Source organism: Nomascus leucogenys, chromosome 14 (genome assembly GCF_006542625.1).
Source record: "Nomascus leucogenys isolate Asia chromosome 14, Asia_NLE_v1, whole genome shotgun sequence".
In the NCBI taxonomy this organism is placed as follows: Eukaryota; Metazoa; Chordata; class Mammalia; order Primates; family Hylobatidae; genus Nomascus; species Nomascus leucogenys.
The window spans coordinates 14,968,831-14,984,247 of NC_044394.1; the positions used below are offsets into that span (position 1 = coordinate 14,968,831).

The following is a 15,417-nucleotide window of genomic DNA, read 5'->3' on the forward strand; positions in this document are numbered from 1 at the left end:
TTAGTCCCATCTTTATCTCCGGAGTGATCATTTTACCTGTTTTCAAGGCTGAAGGTAAGATAAATAAGCAAAGACGTGAACTTCTTTTCTAAATATTAAAACACAACATAAATATAAGGTACTTGTATCAGTACTAGTAATTCACACCCAACATCTTGCTCTTGACTAAATAAACTGTCAGTCACTCTCTTCTGCAACTAAAAATGCTCACTTATTTTGTAATCAAGTTCTTCCAGGTGTTAGCTTCCCTGCTCGATTTGCCATAATTGGAAAATGTACCAAGTTACCCCTTTCCATCATCCATATTATTAATGAAAATATTAATTAGAGCTAATCCCAGAATCAGCCCCTGAGAAAATGCATTGAACCTTTTCCCCAGGGGTAATGAAGAATGAACAACCACCTATGTGTGTCCCCTTCGGCCAGTTTGACAAATTTCCATTTCTTTAGTCAAGACAATAAAATATTAGACATCATTTTAAGGAAACATCTGTAAGTAAAATTTAGATGGCATGCTTTTTGTCGTTCAAGAAAAACTGTTTATATGTTTGGTTAATTGACTTTGATGATTATACATGTATTTGTGCACAAAACTCCCCTGAACTGTACTTAACCCTATTTCATTTTCAAAAACACTCTTTTTTAGTCTTGATCCTGGAAACAATATTCTACTCATCCTTGGCATATTCTCTTTTCAGCCATTGGTTTGTTCTGATTCCCTTTCTGCAAACATTTTTAAAACAAAAATGTCACCATAAATAATTGTTTCGTCTCTCTCTCCCCTCACCACCATGCCTCCTGATTGTCTGTCTGATGCAAAAGTACTATTACATCCTTGTCAATTCTGGTTTCTCCTGTGACATCATTTCTATCTTCTTCCTCAGTTCTTGTTCAATGATCTCAATATTGTTCTGTGGGGATCTACTTCTTTGATAACAAATAAAATTAATCTTTAATTATTTCCAGATATAAAGCTCTAAAGACACCAGCAACATTGAATTAAGAAGCTAAGTATGATGAATAATATGAGAAGCTTAAAAATCGGCTAGATGCGGTGGCTCATGCCTGTAATCCCAGCATTTTGGGAGGCCTGGGGGTGCAGATCACCTGAGGTAAGGAGCTTGAGAGCAGCCTGGCCAACATGGTGAAACTCTGTCTCTACCAAAAATACAAAAATTAGCCGGGCGTGGTGGTGGGTGCCTGTAATCCCAGCTACTCAGGAGGCTGAGGCAGGAGAATCGCTTGAACCTGGGAGGCGGAGGTTGCAGTGAGCCGAGATCGCGCCATTGCCCTCCAGCCTGGGCGACAGAGCAAGACTCCGTTTCAAAAAAAAAAAAAAAAAAAAAGTCCTATGGGCTTTGATATCCCCTTGGGTTGATTTTTATTCTATGCCACATTAAAATATGAGCCTTAACTCAGAGACCCCTACGTTGACCCTGAAACTGCCATGTTTCATCTTAAAGGCTCTATTGATGAAACAACCAATAGTAAAAAAATTCTGAAAAAAATATTTCTAACACTTGAAATTAAATATTACCTCCAGCTGTCAAGTTCTTACCAGCTCTAAAAAAGGAAAGACCAGTTAATTCCAGACTAAGGAGTTCAGTAACAAAAATAAGACAGTATCCATTTTCCTCTCTCAAAGGAACAGAATATGCACACAGAGCATAAATAATAAAAAGGTAGTAAAACAGCATTGAAGCAACTATGGCCCAGTTACAAGAAAAAACATTATAATTACGGTGATGGCAGATATATTTGTTCACTGGGGAGAATTAGCCCCCAGAAGCCATTATTTGATGACTAAGAAAATATTAACTGATTGCTGCCTTCTTTAAAAAATTATTTTTTCTCAGGATTTTACTCCAATGTTTAATCCTCATCAGTAATATAGCCACTTCTACTACTGTAGATATTTGTTGATTAAATAAAAAATATATAAGAATTTGAAGGGGAAAGATTTTTAATGTTCTAAACATTTAAAAATGCACTATCCAAGGAGAATTTGGAATTAACAAAATGCCTCTGATCAAAATATTTAAGGTATAGCAGATTGACAATAATCTCCAACAAGACAACAACCAAAACATGTTTCCTAGATGCTGTGTTTGTATAGAAATCTCAATATTTCCAAGTCAAATATTTTTACCAAAGTAGATAGCAAGGTTAATATGTGCTCTGTGTTAGGTTACATTTCTCATGTCAAGCAAAATAACCCTCCCTTATATCCACTTGTTAATTCACTTAAAATTGCTGATTGTGTGGTATATGTGTCAGGTGCTAGCCTTGGTATTGGAGAAATAGTGTTGAGAGGAGCAGAAAAGGCCCATTTTCTCCAAACTCACGGTCTACTGGAAAAAGGCAGACAAAAGAGGTAAGGTTGTAATTAAATCTATAATAACAAAACTCAGAGAAATGCTATGAATTTGATGAATGGGGTACTGTGTTGGTAAATGTGAAATAGAAGAAGATGCCTGATTTGATATTTAAGCTAGATTTGAAGAATTAAAAAGAGAAAGCCGTGTTAAGAATTGGAGAAAGGGAATCAAGGGTGGATTCCAGGAAGGGGAGACGGGTGAAGGAAGGCTTTTGGATAACAAACAGCTACAGAGCATGGCTGGAGAGCTGAGAACAAGTAGGTTAGTGATCCACATGGGATTGAAAGGAGCTGGAGCGCCAGGGTCCAGATTTCTCATAGTGCTTCTTATATTCAGAGCTAAGGAGGATTTGAAGCAGGGGTTAACCATGACTCGTGTGTGTGTGTGTGTGTGTGTGTCTGTCTGTCTGTCTGTGTGTGTGTGTGTGTGTGTTTATTCCCTTTGTGGGTGCAAGATATTGGAGAGTGAACTAGGGCAGTTATAGTAGAAATGAAAATCATCAACAAAAAGATAATTTCACAGATATAATTTCCAGGATTTACTAATGATGAGCAGAATGAAGGAAGGGAATGATGATGCCTGGCTTTCAGGCTTGGGTAACTGGATATACGGTGAATGTTGTTCCATAAAGGACATACACACACAGCTAAAAAAAAATTCTACATTTTTTACACAGACTAGATGATGAATTGAAGCCCAGTGACTTCCCACTTAGGGATTCCACATAATTTGTACAACCCCTTGTCATCTATGACCTAGGAAATCTCCTTCCTTGGGCTTCTCTGCTGGCAAATACTATCCTCATGATCCTAGGTGAGGTGCCAACATTCCCAAGAAGAGCCTGAGTATGTACTGCCCTGTGTTCAACAGACACCTGACTTAATAGAATTACTACGAAACTTAAAGATATGGGAAAATGTAGGACTTTGCATGAAGAGTCTCTAGTACTTTCCTTTCAAAAATTCTTCTCATTCGGTGATTTCTGACTTGCTGTAAAATTTAATAAGAAACTCCCATTGCTTCTCTGATTTATGGGTGGCTTCAAGTGGCCACTAGGATATTTGAAGGAAATCTCAATCTAAAGCTTTCATTGCCACATTTGGAAGCCTTTTATGTGCTATGTAAATCAAGGCTGAATTATTCTTATGAACTGTTGGCTTTCATGAGATCTCTGACAAAATAGAAGAACAAGGAAGGAAGAAAGGAAGAAAGAAAGGAAAGAAGGAAGGAAGGAAGGAAGGAAGGAAGGAAGGAAGGAAGGAAAAAATAAACAATTTACCCAAGTTATTTAAAAAATAACTCAGCATTTGATGTTAAGTCTTAGGCAGGAAGAAATGAGACAAACAGTCATAAAGTAATCCTGACTTATTTGTTGCCTTCAACTAAGAAGGCAGAACTACTATAACTGCCCTAGTTCACTCTACAATCTCTCGCACCCACAAAGGGAATAAACACACACACACACACACATGCATACCCACACACACTCAGACACACTCAGACACACACACACACACACACACACACACACACGAGTCATGGTTAACCACTGCTTCAAATCCTCCTTAGCTCTGAATATAAGAAGTGGTATGGGCAAAGCAATTTTGAAACTATTTTAGATGCATTATTGGATTAAGCAAATGAATAAATGACATTACTGGGAGCCAGGATTCTCATCTTGGATGCAAACATGTGAAAGTATGGAATGGGAAAAATGAAGAAACAATGTAGTAGGCATGAAGGTACCAGTGTAAACTCATACTTTATAAAATGTGTGTATGTGTATGTTTATATGTACATATAATGTATATGTCTGTGTGTAGATACATTTACATGTATGTTTGGGTGTAGGTGTATATACTTGAATACATTTGTTATCTCTGTCTGCTGAAGGGGTCAAGTAGCAAAGATACTCCAGCAGCACTGAGGATACCTACCACCCAAATCTTGGTCTGTATCTTTCCTCACTAAATGGAAATTAAATGGCTAATTCTAGGGGCGAAGCATGGTAGACAAAAGTTGTACCTGGAACATCCTGTTATTCCGAGAAGTAAGAAAAGGGCCAGGCACGGTGGCTCACGTCTGTAATCCCAGTACTTTGGGAGGCCAATATGGATGGTTCACCTGAGCTCAAGAATTCAAGACCAGCCTGGCCAACATGGTGAAACCTCATCTCTACTAAAAACACAAAAATTAGCTGGGCATAGTAGCCTGTAATCCCAGCTACTTGGGAAGCTGAGACAGGAGAATCACTTGAATGTAGGAGGCGGAGGCTGCAGTGAGCTGAGATCACTCCACTGCACTCCAGCCTGGGCGACAGAATGAGACTCCATCTCAAAAAAAAAAAAAAAAAAAAAAAAAAAAAAAAAAAAGAAAAGAAAAGAAAAAAAGAAAAAGAAAAAAATAAGAAAGTGCTAAAAAATTATTGGAATGAAGGCGTGTCATGAGATTGTAGAAGCCAACTTAATGAAACTCACACTGGCAAAAATAGAAAAACATTTGGGCACCAAAATCATAAGACAGAGTAATTATGAAGTATTATAAAAAACATAGCAATAGTGGGTCTACAACAATAAGAAAAAAATGAAGGGAGGAAGAAAGAAAAAAGAGAAATGAAAAGAAAGAAAAATTAAAAAAATAAGAAAGAAGGGAGAGAGAAGGAAGAGCCCTTGCTTACAGCAGAATGCTAAGCATTGACTGTAAATGTGGAAGGAGTGCTGGAGTTTGAAAATAATCATTTTTTGTAACTCTCAGAGTAAAGATTGAATCAAGCAAAACTCTCCAACAGATACTAAATCTAGGGCAAAATTGTGATGAGGTACAGGATATTTGCATGGTCTTAATGTCTCCCCACAGTTTATTAGTTGAAAGGGAGAAAATGTAGTAAATATACGATGGAGAAACTGGACAACATGTTGACCAAGTGTTCAAATGAAATCACCAAAGACATGGGCAGAGTATGCCCCAGATGGGATACTGTACAGAGGCCATAACATCAACAATGCAGTATTTCACCCAAGAATGTAAAATACACATTCAATCATGAGGAAACATCAGATAAGCACAAACTGAGTGACTTCATATTAATACAAAGCAGGAAGAGATTATATACTTCAACAATGTTAATGTAATGAAAAACAAAGAAAGTTTACGGAAATGTTCTAGATTAAAGGAGGCTAAAGAAACACGACAACTAAAAAAAAAAAAAAAAAAATAGCTGGCCCTAGACTGCACACTGTGCTAGAGGGGAAAAATGCTTACAGCGTATTGATAACATTGAATCAACTGACAAAGCTGGAATATGGATTACAGATTAGAAAAATAAATTGTATCTATGCAAATTTTACTGAAGTCAGTGACTTTTATTTCTTAGGCAAGGGGATATTCCCATTTTTAAAAAATACATGCTTCAGTATTTCGGGTTAAAGGGACACTGTGTATGTAACTTACCCTCAACTGGCTAAGAGAAAAGTTAGAAAGAGAGAGAGAAGAGACAGTGAGAGAGCACAAATGTCAAAACAAATTGGCTTAAATGTTCACAATAGTAAAGGTATAAGGGTATTCTTTGTATTATTTTTGGAACTTTTTATAAATTTGAAATTATTTTGAAATAACTTTCTAAAATATATTTCTTAAAAAAATGTTTTTCACCATTCTTTTGTTTTCATCCCTGCGACATCCACTGCAGTACAGGACTTATTACTTTACATCCTAGACCATCTAAAACACTGCCACAGAATTAATTTCGCTCAAAACATATTTTCTCCGCTTACTCTTCGGTTTAAATGCAGTGAATTCCAATTTCCTGAAAGTCTACGAAATATGAACTCCTTCATCTAGACCATCAAGTCATTGACCTCAAAAGGCCATTCTAGCCACGCACACCACCATGTGCTTGCAAGAAGCAAAATAAAGCTTCTTAGTTCCCTGAACATTATTCTAGCCCCACCAGCATCATTCTTTCTTGTGTGGAATTCTCTCTTGCGTTATCCTTTCTTTAAAGCCTATATCAAATATTATCAATTGCTTTAAACAATACGCAAAACCAAGTTCCTTAACTTCTCTTCTGAACTCCAAGACCATAAAGTACTCACATCAACCATTCAGTAGTTCATCTATTACTCTATGTAACATACCGCCCTCTATAATAATCTGTGTTTTATATGTATGTATGTATTTGCCTTATAATATCATGCATTGTCTGAGAAAATACTTTCTACAGAGCCATACACTTACTAGATATTGACAAATATAAAGCAATGGACTGTAAGTCAAAAACCAACAAACCAAAAAACACAAAACAAAAAATAAACATAGGTTCTCTCCTCAGATCTCGTAACACATTCCAATAAAACATAATTCACTTATCCTCTTCGAGTACCACTTACCTCATCTACAAAATGGGAACATGTGTGTCCTGTCTACTTCATAGGACTCTAACATTCGAGAGGCACTCAGAGATTTAAAAATGTTCCATTGTAGTTCTGGCATGATCTTGCTGTTGGCAGCTGCCTCTTTCCAAACTCTTACATGTGACCTTAGATACTAACTGTTCATTTCCATGCCTTTTGATAAAACCCAGTTGTCCAAACTATGGATGCTGATCTAAAAAACACTTCATTCCTCTTCAAAGAACTGTCCTAGACCAAAACTAATTGAACTTCAGTGAAACTCTTCTGCCCCGTAACATTTTTTTACCTTCCTTCCCTAAGTTAAGGAATGATTCTTTCAAAAATTTAAAACCCTATAGGTAATATCTCCACATTGACACAGCTGACTGTTCTCTGGGCATGGGGACCTCCTTCGAATTGAATGAACAGACACATATCCACTGTACAAGGACCATTTTGTGCTTTTTACCAGAATAATTAACATGGCTATCTCTCTGAAAAAAGAAAAAGAAGCTAATATCCCAGTGGGTCACATGCTTGGAGTTGTTTTCAAAGTAAATAAATGTACAAGTATTTTTCTCCCATGAGGCTTTCCTATGTTTCTGCGGTGGACCTGCATACAGCTCACCTCAGGAATCTAAAAATGGGGGTTCAACTTGACATCCTTAATATTAGAATTTAACCAACTGAGCTAAATGGCCAAAAATAATCTATTATAGCTTAAAATGAAAAAGCGTTTTGTCTGACAGAATGCCAGTATATCTATCAACTTACCTAGAAGTTAAAAGGTAAAACTTGCAGTTTTTCATTGCCAAAATATATACAAAACAAAGAAAGGCAACATAAATTGGCATCTAAACAGGACTGCAATATTTGATGAAGCACTAAGATATTTATCAGGCCACAAAAGAAAATATATTATAATTTCTTCTTGCACTATTAAAGGGCCAAGAATATGACATAAAATGTGTCATTTTTGAGGAAAAACACTTAACAGATTGCTTATTTAACAAAATAGTTAGTAGAAAACAATAGAATAAAAATGGATTGTGTGTATAAGTTTCAAGTTGTGTACCAGCCTTGGTGTGTAAAACCACCTGCAAGAAATGAGAGTCAAAAGCGTTAGCATAGGAAAAGACAATGGGGACAGGGGTGTTTACCTGTCATGGCCTGTTGGTCATCCACTGTTAACTTTAAACTTTTTCCACGCCGAACTACACGCACTGTGTGCCACTCGTTATCATTGAGGTTATAGCCGGCAAAAAGAGTCTCGGGACCTTTGCCTGTAGAATATGCCAAACAGTCATGATGGACACTCAGAATCAGTCAAGCAAATGAACCTCACAGAGAGTGAGAGAAAGAGACAAAGAAGGGGGTAAAGTGAGGGAGAGGGAGGAGAGAAAGAAGACAGGAAGAAAGAGAGAGGAGGGAGAGAAAGGAAAGAGAGAAGAGGTGGGCTGGACCAATTTTCAAGCCCATTAGAGTCATAGCAAGCAAGGAAAATGACAAGTTTACAAACATTCAGGTGTGACCATTTAAGAATCTTTAATCCCACGCATTGATCTATAACAAGTGAATTAACCTGCTGTCATAAATAGGCACAGTCAATATAGCACTGGGAACCCACCCAAATTTACACGCACTTTTAAAAAAATAAATTCTCTGATTTTTAGTTACCACTTTCCTGCTAATAAAGTGTCTAGCCATCATGTAACCTCTGAGCTCTACAAGACATCTCACTGTAGCCCATTAGCTAATCGTTTTCAGTGAGATAAGTCTCCCAGTAGACTCTGGGAGAAGGTACTATCTTGTGTGATGGTGGCTATTCTGCTCTTATACCTGGTACCTCCAGTGCTCAACAAGTTCTTAGGTTCTTTAGCCTCCTAAATTTATGGAATGTTGAGTCTGAAAAATACATCGAAATAAACCTTACAACTAATTGACCTGTACGTCACAAATCTCTCTCTGTGTGGTGGAGGCACTTCCGGCAGGTATAGGTATAAGTATTGACTCACAGTAAGTGGACTGAATAAAAGGAAAGAAAAAAAATAGGCACCGCCAATAAAGGGCCAACTGTTGAGCATGAAGGAAAAGTAGTGATATTAAACAACAGTAGAGAGCAAGTGGGCAGTGAGTGGGCAAGAAATAAAACTGGGAAAGTAACTCCTAGTGAATCTATATAAACCTATGCAAATGAAATTTAAATGGACTCAGCAGAGACATATTATTTCAGAAAGGTGTTTGGTAGAAATTATTGAAATGATTAAGTTAGACTATATCCCTCACCTCAAAAAAAAAAAAAAGCAAGGGAAAATGCTTTTAATATAACCGGATATTTTTATTTTAAAAAATAAGTATTTCTACTAATCTGACATTATGAGTCACTGAGAAAAAATAACATTAATGATACATTGGTAATGAATTTTTCCCTGGTGTTTTTTTAAGTATGGAAACATGCTGGTACATTAAAATAATGAAGGGCATTATATCATTGAGTTTCATGTCTTTCAACGAGTTGAGAATCAGGATTGGAGTTCACAATTTGTTTAACCAAATTCTGCCAGCAAAACCAATTAATGCCCAAGGATCACAGAAGGATATATGAGAAAGTAAAGATACAGGCCAAGGAGAAGAAGAAAAGAAAGAGGAGAGTGAGAGAGATCGAGTAAGAGAGAGAAAACCAAGTACAAGAAACCTCAGTTTTCCATCCACATGAGATCATTGCTTGCTTTCAGAACTACAGCCTATCCACCAGCCTATTGATTTCTCTCTTATGGTGCCACTAATAATTCAAGTGTTGTGTCCTTGGCTGGTGTATTTCAGGTTAGAAATGAGCCAGTGATATGAGCTAAATCTTACAGGATGAATTGCCTCAGTTATTTATATCTTTTTGTTTCTTTAGAGAAATTAAATTACAACTCCAGATACATGAATTTAAAACTATTCTAGATATAACAGTTTTAAGAGATTGATGGCTAAATAACTAGAGAAAGCCTGCTAGTCCAGCAACTGCAAAAATACTTTGAGATCAAATGTTGAAAGCAAGTTCCAGGATGAAAAAAAAAACTCTTTCTAATTCAATAGTGAAGAAAGAAGTGTTTAATAACTCTGCAGCATCTTAGCATCCTGCTGGCAGTAAGGGTCATCTTTCATTTTGATCTTTGAAAAGAGAACATCTCATTTTAGAGCTATTTTTATAGGGGACTTTTTTTTTGTTAGAAATATGTGCTTTTGAAGCAGCTTCACTTCTATTCTTTTCTTTTTAAATATATTTTGTCAAGGAAAGGAAGCATACATAAGGGTGATATCATCGTTATACCCCATCCTGGGCTTGATCTTGCAGTAAATGCTTAATCTATGCAACAACTATTTCCATAACAACAGGCACAAAATCCAATTAAAAATAACCCTTTGGTTCATAAAAATCTCTGTGGGCCAACTTCTAGCTCCTTTCATGCATTATTAAAATTATGAACAGATTGATTTTGGAAGATAAGGTTTTTAAAAAGGCACTTAATAGTCTCACTTCAAAACAATGTTACCCATACAACATGAAGTGTAATGCAAAGTGCACTAGACTGGGAGTTAAGAATTGCGGTTGCTAGATCATGATTTGCTACTAAAAAAGAAGTTGGGGGTTGCTGAGTGCTTATTATGTAGCAGGCACTTTGTTGTCTCATTTCACCTTTACATTATTAATCTGCGATGTGAAACTGAAGGCCTATAAAGCTAAAACTGCTTGTCCCCAGGTCACACAGCTAAAAAGTGGTAGAAACAAGTTTCATCCTTGGTCTGACCTACTCAAAGCCTGCATGCTTTTCTCTGCATTATTCAGCCTCTTAGTTATGAGAATCTTTGGCTAACAACTTAGTTTCTCACTTTCCCCATATTGGAACAAAGGAGATGGAAAAGATGCTCTTTGTGGTGATTCCTACACATCCTCTGCACAAGTCCTGGTGGAAGCAAATCTCTAAGTAATACAATGTCTAGGGATGCTGAAATGACTGCTAAAGATATGACACAGAAGAAGGGACATCATTTTAGGACCTGTCTCCACCCATAATCAGCAATTTGCTAACACACTCAACTTCTAGTGGTCTCAGCACTCCCATCCATAAAGTCAGGAGAGTTTCCAGCTGATCTTTACAGTTCCTTTGGAATTTCACTTTCTCACAGAATTTAACATATACAAACTTGTTAAAGAAAGACGGTTTAACTGTTGAAATTTGGAATTTGAGAGTTTGTCCTCTTGCTATAATTTTAATGGCAAAATTATAGTAACTTCAAGCTGTTAATGACCTTTCAGGATTTCCTTCCTTTTGGGGGATATCAAACCATGCATCAATTGTGCCAACGTCTTTCTTCCTGCATCAATGTATTATAGACTTAATGTATGTGTCCCTCAGAATTCACTATGTTGAATTTCTAACCCACGAAGTGATGGTATGAGAAGGTGGGGCCTTTGAGATATGATTAGGTTTAGATAAGGGTGGAGCCCCATGATGGGATAGGGCCCTCACAAGAAGTGGAAAAACACCAGAACTTCCCCTCTGCCATGTGAGGATACAAAGAGAAGGCGGCTGCCTACCAGCCAGCAAGAAGGCCCTCACCAAGAGCCAAATCTGCTGACACTTCGATCTTTGACTTCAAGCCTTCGAAAAACTGAGGTGAAAAAAAAGAAAATTCTGTTGTTTAAGCCATCCAATCTATGATATTCTGTTGTAACAGCCCAAGCAGACTAACACAGTGGGCAATATTTTAAAGACTTTTAAGAAAGTCTATAGCTGGCTGGGCGCGGTGGCTCACATCTGTAATCCCAGCATTTTGCGAAGTTGAGGCAGGAGAATCACGAGGTCAGGAGTTTGAGACCAGCCTGGCCAACAGGGTGAAACCCTCTCTCTACTAAAAACACAAAAAATAGCTGAGTGTAGTGGCAGGAACCCATAATCCCAGCTACTCAGGAGGCTGAGGCAGGAGAATTGCTTGAACCCAGGAGGCGGAGGTTGCAGTGAGCCGAGATCTCGCCACTGCACTCCAGCCTGGATGGCAGAGAGAGACTCCATCTCAAAAAAAAAAAAAAAAAAAAAAAAAAAAAAGAAAGAAAGAAAGAAAAGAAACTCCATAGCCTTATTTCTATTAAAAGACATCATTCCTTATGTTTTGTGGGGAGTTTTGATTTGTTTGTAATTTTACACTCGATTTTTACTGTAACATTATTTAAGCCATAGAGGTATTAATTTTTCATTTTATAGTTAAAGAAGCCGATTTAAAAGGGTTGAGTGAATTATTAAGTCTCAAAGGCAGTAAGAAGTAGAGAGAAAACTGAGATTTTGAGATTTTCTATTTTCATTAAAATGTGTTTTCCACAGAAAATGATCTGCAAGTAGTGTAAGAGGTACAATGGGACTGAATGCCCCCAGCTAGTATTTCACCAGACCAGGTCACAATTCAGCTCTACAGGCTAATGTTATATTAAAGAATTTTAGAACTAGGAGGGACATGAGAAGTGTAGAATTTCAATTATCATCTACAAATAAGAAACATGAAGTTCAAAGACATTAGGTGATGTCCCCATCATCACAACTGTTAAATTAAGAAGCACAGGTCTCTAGACTCTCAGTCTAACAAGCTTTTTTTTCTTTTCTTTTTAAATTATTATTAAGACAGAATCTCGCTCTGTTGCTCAGGCTAGAGTGCAGTGGTGCAATCTCGGCTCACTGCAACCTCTGCCTCCCAGGTTCAAGTGATTCTCCTGCCTCAGCCTCCCAGGCAGCTGGGATTACAGGCACCCACTACCATGCCCCGCTAATTTTTGTATTTTAATAGAGATGGAGTTTCACCATGTTCGAGGCCAGTCTGGTCTCGAACTCCTGACCCCAAGCAATCTGCCAGCCTTGGCCTACCAAAGTGCTGGAATTACAGGTGCGGACCACTGTGCGCCCAGCCCTAACAAACTTTTAAAAAATTATTCTGTTCATTAGACAATGCTGATTTAGAATGAATTTCTCAAGGCACACCAAAATCTGAGTTTGAGTTTAATACGTCTGTCAGTGCTTGTCAACAGAGTTTGCCCTAATCTACGGTACAACAGCCAAATTTTTTGGCTGGTGATATTCACTGGGTCTGCTGGTGACCCTGTAGCTAAAACTTATTGATAACAGACGGAAGTAGAAGCAGTAAACATTTCAGTTTTCCTTTTCATTACATTTCAGTGTAAATTGAGTGTTCTTCCACAACCTACCCATCCATAAATTCAAGGTGTCTCTAAGATTAACTCCTACGAAGGGCTGGAGTTAACCCTAACTTGAGGCATGGTACCGACAGAGGAAAGTTTGTGTTAGCATGTATATGTGGGTATGCGTGTGTGAGAGGCATAGAGAGAGAGAGAGAGACACTCAAAAGATGGTAGATTTTTGGCCATTTTAGTAACCACATTTGCTAATGACTTTTACTTCCATTTTCACATCAACATGATTCTTAGGTTTCTTTAAATATTAGTCTGAGAACAAAGGAAATTTCATGCTATAATCTGTAGTTATGGGAGGTAGTGGTAAAGAAAACTATATTTTGTCCCTAGTCTGTCATCAACTAATTATGTCACCTTGAAGATGACATGTATTCTCTCTACTCCTATTTTTATCTGTAAAATGATAATCCCATATAAAAGCATATTAAAAAAAAAAACTTTCCTACAGCCAACTTCAAACTATTGTCATTCTTAGAAGGACCAAAACCATCTTGCAGCTACATGAAAGAGTGAAATGTTATAGTGAATATCTCTAATTGTGCAAGCTTTTTATTTTTATTATTACTGTTACTAATTTCATCACTTTTGTTTTGGCACAGTAAGCAGAGGGTAGACAAAGCCTTAAAGAGGCTCTTCTACCCAAGAATTACTACACTCAAGTGAAGCCAGAGGACAATATTAATACATGGTAGGAAATGTGTTTATTATTTTATGTAGTCAAATTTTAATGGTGATGTGTTTTTTTTTATTTTGACAACATGTAATTATGTTACAATTATTTTTGTTAATCACTATACATTTTGTTAATCACTATAAATTATATTTGAAAGTACTGAAGCACAGACTACTGAGTGAATGTATTTAAGAAAGAAAGAATAGCATTCAAGGGATGCATAGCTACTTAGTCCAACTCTCCTTTTGCAGACATCTCCATGGGAGGTTAGTTGCCTTGCCTCTGTCTTCCTTGTTATTGGCAGGGTGAAACTAATGCCTGGGCCTCGAACTTATTTAGGACTTAACATGCATTACCTAATTATCTGGCCAAAGTCAGAGAGGGTAAACATTCTTTGACCTTTGCATATCATTCATTTCCCTATTTATATTTATCCATATTCAAAAATATTGTTCTAAATACGTTTTAAACAAACCCACCAGCTTTCGGTAGCAGAATCAGTACAATTTACAAAGAACCTCACTGCCATACACAGTTTTGGAAGCAGTGATGAAACAGCTGTGTTTTTTCACATACCTCTTTACATTTGGTTCAAATGTAGATTCTCACATATTTCAAGGGAGATCTGCATGCATCATAAGAAAAGCTTGAACTTGGTTGAGAGTTACATAAACTTGGATTTGAAAGCAGGTATTGCATTTTCTGGCTGCTTAGGCTTGAGTATGTTAGTTTCTTTGAGCTTTCGTTCCATCATCTATAAATGTGAGATAATAATGCCTATCTTATTTCATAGATTTGTTGTAAGGACTAAGGGATACAACAAATCTAATGTGTTTGGTGCTTTGCACTTTGTGTAATCTCAATGAATATTAATTTACTTTCCCGCCTTTTTATGGAAAATAAGGTGAATAACAGTGCATGAGTTCTGCAAGCCACCGAAGGATCTACCATTAAAAAATGGTTGACAGTCAAATACACTATACATGATATAAAAATGTATATTGAAAGAAACATCCACAATTTTTATTTGAACAGGCACACTGCAGTCTAGTCTTTTGAAATTAGGCCTCCCAAAGTCAAATTTTTTGGAACAGTTGCCATTTTAACCTGAGATTTCACAGTATTTATGTCTGGTTATTTAATTACTAAGCATTCACCCTGAATATAAAAATAAATGTAAAATACACTTGCAAGGGAACCTGAAATAGGTCAATAACGACTTGCTTAATCTTGTTGGGTTAAAATAAGATGTACATGATACTAAATTTGGATCCTTTTTGCTAGAAAGCCTTGTGTGCAAATATCTTGTGAACAATTTATACTGGTTTATGAATGTGGAGGGAAAATATAGTGAAGAGAAATAGAGAAGAATAAAACAAAGCTGAGAGCCTTTCAAGCAATGCAAGCAAAGACCTCTAAGAGACAAAACTGGCAGATGCCTCTGGAACTGAAAGGTGGATGTGGCTGTACAGAAACTTGAAAAAAAAAAAAAAAGCCCATAGCAGTTATAGTTGGAGTTTTAAACTCTTAGATGCATGTGCCCCAAGTGTAAACTCATTGCATCTCTACACACCCTTTAGGTAGCTATCTCCCTCTAGTGGTGCATATATTTTAAAGAGGTTAACTACATAAATGAACTATCTTTATGATGTACCCTGCTTCTGGTATATATATATATACTATGGTATAGTTCAAACCAATTGGTTCTAAAGTTCAGTTTATTTGTCT

At 36.9% G+C, this 15,417-nt stretch overlaps 1 protein-coding gene across 30 annotated transcripts in view; it reads right to left on the reverse strand.

Moving 5' to 3' along the window:
- The window catches only part of NRXN1 (neurexin 1), a 1,138,820-nt gene that overhangs the window by 595,552 nt on the left and 527,851 nt on the right, over positions 1–15,417 (reverse strand). For all 30 annotated transcript variants that reach the window (XM_030826918.1, XM_030826917.1, XM_030826892.1 and 27 more), the window contains one exon: positions 7,930–8,052. In XM_030826918.1, the coding sequence (XP_030682778.1) occupies positions 7,930–8,052 (123 nt within the window). The remainder of the gene's footprint in view (positions 1–7,929; positions 8,053–15,417) is intronic.